This window comes from Cryptomeria japonica, chromosome 1 (genome assembly GCF_030272615.1).
Source record: "Cryptomeria japonica chromosome 1, Sugi_1.0, whole genome shotgun sequence".
In the NCBI taxonomy this organism is placed as follows: Eukaryota; Viridiplantae; Streptophyta; class Pinopsida; order Cupressales; family Cupressaceae; genus Cryptomeria; species Cryptomeria japonica.
The window spans coordinates 1,622,423-1,629,939 of record NC_081405.1 but is presented as its reverse complement, the minus strand read 5'-3'; the positions used below and the strand labels follow the sequence as shown (position 1 = coordinate 1,629,939).

General features: G+C 35.1%; 1 protein-coding gene across 10 annotated transcripts in view; it reads right to left on the bottom strand.

Annotated features, from left to right (window-relative positions):
• Nucleotides 1-3,006: 3,006 nt before the first annotated feature.
• LOC131036686 (uncharacterized) overlaps nt 3,007-7,517 on the bottom strand; it is a 176,255-nt gene continuing 171,744 nt past the window's right edge. For 6 of the 10 annotated variants that reach the window (XM_057968639.2, XM_057968640.2, XM_057968636.2 and 3 more), the window contains 2 exons: nt 3,616-3,769; nt 3,007-3,533 (listed from right to left, as the gene is read on the bottom strand). In XM_057968639.2, coding sequence (XP_057824622.2) covers nt 3,456-3,533; nt 3,616-3,769 — 232 coding nt within the window. In that variant the 3' untranslated portion in view covers nt 3,007-3,455. Of the gene's footprint in view, nt 3,534-3,615; nt 3,770-3,800; nt 4,512-7,517 lie in introns of those variants that run through there. The other 4 variants (XM_057968638.2, XR_009104131.2, XM_057968644.2 and 1 more) reach the window with 4 other exon arrangements.

Here is a 7,517-nt window from a genome sequence, read left to right as displayed (position 1 = left end):
ATAGTGTTTATATTTTTTACCTTTCTGTCTTTTTCCCCCAACCCCTAGCATCCACCCCCCTACATCTATTTAATTTTTTCAAGCTATAGATATCCTTTCATTGTGCTCTCTAACTATTTACTTCATCTTAATGATGGATCATGTAGTATGATCCAAAACGATGATGATGTTGTATGAAAAGTATGATCTAGGAGCTTGAATATAGATAATCTATGGATTGTGGAAATCTCATTTCATCAATCAGATGATGAAAAGTATCACACACAGGTCAAAATTATAAATGAGAAAAGCTAACATTATGGACTATGGAAATTACATGAGTTCAATGTTGTAATGGCTAAGAAGATTTTGATAAAATTTTGTTTCTTAAAGTCAGAACTTCACTTGCTAGAGCAAGTGAAAGAAATCTTCTAAGAAAAATGAGAAGAATTTAGTTTTGTCCAACAAGTAGGAGAAATCGTTATTTTCTTGTCTAGGCATTACGAGACATGTCATAAATGAACCACATAGAAAGTACACTTTTGAATCTCGAAAACTCACAGGACCCTAGTGCACCACATCGACATCTACGCATAGCACTATAATACAAAGGAATTTTCAAGATTATCAAACTGTAAGTTAATAATACTTTGTCTTTACTGGTCGTGAGATTAAATCTTTGAATTCCAATTATAAAATTTTATCATTAATTTTCAAATCTAGATATGTGAAATTGCACGAGTATGCAGTTTTTGACACTACAATATCATTCATTAAGTGCTATATAATCATAAAAAAAAGTTTTACAAAATTTATATAGAAAAAAAATATAAGATTTATGTTATGATGCACATAAATAATCAAATTGATAAAGTTAAAAGATCAAAGATTTCACCTAGAGTTTATTTTGCAAAGGTTTTTTAATGTGAGTTTCATTACAAGTGTGTATATAGTTTAGATCATGTTGTTCTAAAATTTACTAATCTCTCCTAGAACATAGTCCGACTTTAAGAGCTAGGACCACTAAAACCTTCCTAGAGTAAAAGTGGTTGCTCAAGTAATTTGATTCAAATAAATATTGAATCTGTTATTTGTAAAAATTATTCAAAATTATATGAATCTTAAGAGATTTTGATTGGAAATTATAATATCTAATTTATTATAATAATAATTGTATTTATGATAAAAAATTATAATTATATCTATTTAAATTGGATATTTTATATGTACACACGTATCTGATGTAGTGAATTGGAAATTTTGTATGTCACATAAATGAAGTAGTAATTTCCCTGAAGTATAATTAAATTCAAGTCAGGAAAGCCTCAAATAAAGAAACGAGCCATGCATAGAGTTGCTCATTGGGTCTAACCAATGTACGTAGCACACGGTGTGTTGAAAGTTATTTCCTCGTAAATATTTTAGCCCACCCACTTGTAGTAAATTCTATGTTCAATACAACAATAAATATATTTTAGCACAACGTTTGGAGAATTTTTTATGTTCAGCATTTTTAGATTTGCGAGTGCAATCCACATTTTAGGTTGGCAAGAGCACTAATTTTATTCTTCGGTAGTGCTTCTCATGGTTGCCGAATAGAAAACACGAATGTTATTTTGATATATATATATATAACAACACTTTTTTGAAGGGAAGGCTGTTTTTAAATTTTTCGCGACATGGACTTTATCTACAGATATGAGGATCTCGAAATGTAATCTCTTGTGACCTCAGCAACATCTTTTCCCAGTTTCACCTTTATATATGCCTCTCCCAATTTCTACACTAATCTGTGTTCCTAAGTTCTGTTTTATTATTAGCAACTCTGATTATTATAGATGTTAATTGCATTTCACATATATTTGACTGCAAAGCATTTTTATATTTTTCAGTTTGTCTGTGTGCCAAATCTCTTTTGTAGTAGCAATTTTAGCCATCCAATAAACCTTGTAAAATGCCCTGAATCTTATCGAATGTTTCTGATTCAACTATTCCTTCTTTGCCCGGAAAAAATAGACATAGACAAAGTGAGAGGAAAACACAAAATGATCCCATTCTTCTTTGCCAAGAGAAAAACGATAGACGAAAGGAAAAGTAAGAGAGAACCGCAAACTGCTGTTTTATAACTTGGAAACTCTAATCTAGAAGAGTTGTAGTCAAACGTGAGCAGCTTGATGCAATTGCTTTGCAACTTTACAGTGAACAATCATATGCTAGAACAGAAAAAGCTTTGCATAATTAAACATTGTGTTCCTAGAGATTCTTTATGTGCTTGATCTGGCTATTTGTTGATTTTCAAATGTGTATCACACTGCTATCACTAGACTTGTTGCTTCTGCTACAATTTTCAATGCTTCTCTCTCGCATGGTATCTGAGCACCAAAAAATGCTGCTGCCCGTGCAGGAGAGAAGTGTTCAACATTGTAGCAAATGTGACAAGTCTAATGATAGCAGACTGATACACTTTTGAAAATCAACAAATAGCGAGATTGCACATAAATAAAATAGCAACACAATTTTTAGTTATGCAAAGCTTTTTCTATGCTTGCGTATGATTGTTCACTGAAAGTTTGCAGAGCAATTGCAACTTGCCCTTAAAGTGACTTACAACTATCAGACAGGCTGCCAAGAAAATATAACTTGCTTTCAAACAAACTCAGCAGCTATCACGTGCATATCAAATATCTCAATTGCATATGGCTTTTGGTTGTTTGCTCTGTTCAGGCCAAGAAGAGTCCAGAGCCAGCACAAAGTCGAGAAAACATGGACAAAACTCAAACCACCAGCAACAACATTGGCCTGAACAGAGAAAACAACAAAAGCCCTATGCAATTGAGATATTTGATATGCACGTGATAGCTGCTGAATTTGCTTGAAAGAAAGTTATATTTTCTTCTAATTTAAAATAGGAAAATCATACATAAAGGATGAACTATCTTATGACTGGTACTTCTGGTGTATTCTGATGGGCCGGATGCACTATCATATATAAGAAAAAGTACTATAGAGATGAACATATTTGTAGAAGATGAAATAACGCCTTATTACTTTCAATAAATGCATTAGTATGTTCTCAATTTTTGCTGCCACAAATGGGAAGGCAGCACAAATATTAATACATGCATCAGAGATGTTTGAGGTTTAAATTATAATACCTCGAAACAAGGATAATTGATTATTACTGCAATAAGATAGAATTAAAACATGACTTCAGACATATTTTAGAACTAAAATATGACTTCAGACATACTTTTGCTTCAAGCTTTCTAGTTACTTCTGAGAAAAAATTCTAGCAATGCAAGAGAATAAATTCAAGGAATTAGTAAATGACTAAATCTGGCCAGAAGGACACATTAGAATTCTCGGAAGAAAGGACACAACTTTCATACCATAAAATGCGGACTATATAAGTAGCTGTACTAGAGGGATAATTTTCTTGGCAAGAAACTAAGCAATGACCCACATGTTAAGACTTACTAAATTCCTTGAAACTGAGGGTGAAGCCTCACTCCTTCAAGATATGCTGGTGTTTGCATTTCTATCAGCCTTGATACCTGTGGAGTGACAAAATGAGCAAACTTCAAGAAACGATTTAAAATAAAGCTCAAAAATACTTAAGCACATTAGAATGCATACTGCTCTCCGGAAGGCAAACATCTCCTCACGTCCAGAAAGAAGAGAATGAATGCTTGTGCGTTCTTCATTAGTTGATGCAATAGGTGCCACATCACCAGATGATAATACATCACGCCGCAGTTTTGTTCCCTCCATCTCAGTTTCAAATTGAAAACTTCAAGCAAAATGAATGAAAGAATTATGTAAGGAAGAATTGCCATGGTTATGAAAGGAAGAAAGGGAAAAAATTCCAGGAAAACACTCTTGAAATTCAAGCATACTTTTTAGATCCACTTGGACAGCAGTTTATTTACCCTTGCAATCAACTAAAAATTTGAAGCAAGTTGTCTTTCACAGACTGAAAGCTACAAGAATTTAAAAACTTCCTTACATTTGAGAACTTACGCTCAAATGGGAAGAAACAAAGCAGGATTTTCAAGTGCATAGCCACAAGAAAAGAAGCCCTTATCAAAATCATATGATGTATGCCTATAGCTAGGGATGTAACAAAGACAGCAAAACAGGACCAAGAAGATTGATTACATCATCATAGCTAATAGTTTTGAAAGCATTACTATGGCTGTTAACTGGGCTGATCTGTATGCCACGATGGCCGCAATGACCTCATTAAATGTGTATGAATAAACATAAATTGACACCATTAAATGCCCACATCTAAACTCAAACTTTTCTTTGCCAGTGAAGACTTGAAAGAAGATTGCATGATTTGGAGAAAAACAACACTGGTGCTCTCAACAAAGTTGCCCATGGCACCATGCACTTACATAGTACTGACTGTAAGGTTAATTGTCATTTGATCTCTAAATAACTAAAACTGTCTGCTATTAACTGTGGACTTAAGCCAGGTAAGTTTTCACTTTTTTCAAGATGTTAGCCATAGTTGAAAAACTCCGACTCTGCAAGGCCCAAAAATATGACTAAGCAAAAATTCGACAAAAACTTGGAACTTAAAAAAATGCTTAAATTTCATTAGAAACGCACTTCTTTTTGCAAAATTCAATGAGGAGATGCATCCAACGTGTCAATAAATGAGTAAATAAAAGAAACATGCTGAGTCTAGTTATATTTGATTAATTTAAATGCAACTTGGGTACAAAATGGCATCTTCATGTGGAATGTTGATGGCTGATAGTCTGAAAAAAAATGAAAATAGCAAACTGTTTTTGTAAAATTAAAAGTAAATACTACATCAAAATGTTTTACATCTACCTCTTCCCAGCTCTAATGAAAAATAGGGGAGAGATTGAACTAGAGCATCTAATCCTAGGAGTCCACTGTGGCTCGTCCACCTCGCTCGACATGACAAGTTGTGGCTTGACCTCTATCTTGGAATGTAGAAGTTGGTGGCACTGCCAATGATGGCAAATTGCACAAGGTGTAAGATGTGAGAAAAACCCAACAATACAGGGCGTGCCACTTGTTGCTCGAGAATTAATGCTCGTTGGGCGGCTTCAGAGTCCCCAATGTATTCCTTCTTATTTTTGTCTTTATTTAGCAGATTGGGCATTAATTCAAATTCTCTTTATGCAATAAAACAAGGCATCATATTGAAAAGAACACTTTTATTAATTCATCCCTGGCATACAATGTATGCCACTACAGTGGGGTTTTCTTCTTTTATTCCTCTCAGCCCGTACACATTCACGGATTATTCATCCCTTGGTCGGTTTCATTGCGCTCCTCTTGGCACTCGTGAAACTCCCGTAGGATTTGCTGGCGTCGGTTCTCCTCGTAGGTCTCTTCCCTGTGGCTTTGGAGAGCCAAAAATGCCTGTGCCAGAAGGCTGGGCAGATTGCTCATCAACCGATTTACCGTCAGGCTTACCCCAAGTGCACTCCAGACAGTGTCCTTGGGAACATCCTCGGTGGTAGCTTCCCTTCGCACATGTGTTTCAATCACCACTTGGAGGATGCAAGAAAAATCCTTCATAAGTGCTTTTTCTCCCTCGAATAGTTCTTCAGGTTCTTCGTCCGAGTTATTGCTTGTCCCTTCGGCCAATGGTTGTCCCATCATCCGTGTGCCATGTAGTATACTCCCGTGCTCCGGATAAATTTCAGCAGCGGCGCCAGATGTTTACCCTCTGGGTGAACAGTTAGAACATACAGGTAGAACACTCAATGCAGAATAATAATGCCATCGATATCCGATAAAACATAAGCAGTGCTATTCCATTCATAATCATGTATGTCTTACAAGTTACCTTCCAAGGTATATAAAGGTATTGAGGGGGTGCGAGGGCAAACCGTCGCACCCGTAACTACCATCCCTCGGTTGCCGAACTAACAAAGACAATTACAACTTAATTAACTAGTTTTATTCGTGTACAATATTGCCTCCAACACAGGCTGAAAGTGGGGTTTAGGAGCTATGCCCTCGAAAAAAGAAAATTAGATAATTTTCTGATGCATCTGGGCCTCTCTTTTTAACACACCCAAGTTTTTGCCAGAGACTCAACGAGTTTTTGTGAAAAACTCAGTGATTTTTCTCTACAAGTTTTTAGCAAAAAATCTCGCAGAGCAAAAAAGTTAACTTGCCGAGTACTCTAGGAGTCTTGCATCTATGATGTTAGCTGACCATTGACCTCTTATTTGATTGCTATATTTGATTTGCCCAAGAACTTAATATTCTTTAACTATTGTATCTGCTCCTACTTACACTCTAGTTTGTTTGTTGTACATGTGATCCAGGAGCATCCAGTTCACGTGCAATCCCATATCAGCAAAAAAATATCTGCCAGTTAGTTTTCAGCTTCTCACTTCTTTTCGGTTTATTTTTCTGTTTGTGGCTTGTATCAACTTGCTTCTCAAGAAGGATGCCATTGGTAGAACACAGAGTTTATTTATATATTTCAAACTTGTAGGCATGCTTCAAATGTTTATTACCTGCTATAGGAATCTCACACTATGCTACAGGATTAAATTAATCTACTATAGAAAGGGAATGTGGACTCTGCATTAATTACAAGGATAATGTGTTAATGCTATGGAAGTTGTTCTTCATGCTACAGGATAAATATGTTTATATTATTAAAATGCATCTCAGTTATAGGTTGCAATAATGAGTATAGAGGTGTTGCTGCAGATTTTGATGTCAAAGTTTAATAATATGCTAAAAAATAAAATAATTAATATTGCTTTATGCAATATACTCAAACTAAAATGAATTTCTATTATCCACCAGTTGTTTACTTCTTACAAAAGGGATCCTGCATTTTTATCTCTTGGTCAAGCACAAGCTTATACTGAGAGGGTAGGAGGAGGGAGGTGAATTAGTACAAGACAATCTTTTACTTTTTCAAAATTTAACTACCATAGAAAAATCAATCATGCAAGATCAAACAAATATGCGACACAAGATTTGCATGGAAGTCCTTACAGGAGAAAACCACAACAAAATATTGCTTATATAAAACTCTTTTAGAAATTTGTTAAACACCAACCTAGAGGAGATACCAATCCCCTCTTTAATGATTCGTAGGCATGTTGGTTGAAAATTTTGTACACTTGGGAAAATATACAAAATTGTGGTTTCAACCACAGTGTGTGAGTAAAACTCTCCTAATTAAGGGAAGGCTCCCCCTATCTATCTAATATTAAAAACTAAAATAGGATGGAACAGCAGTCTTTCTTCTTTCTTCACGAAAGCCAACATCCTTTTCTCTTCACAGAAAAGTGATAGCAATTAAATATAAACAACAGTAACAACTTTAAAATAAATGAGAGAAAGGAAATGGAAGTTTCCTCAAAGCTCAAAGACTTCCGTCACTTCCTTTAGGACGGGACAACGATATCAAGCTCAAAGTCTTGAATATGTGAAGTCCTCTCTACCCTTTTCTATACTAATGCTATCAAGAACCAATTATAGCAGCACAAAGACTAAAATACCTTATTCTTTTAAACGTA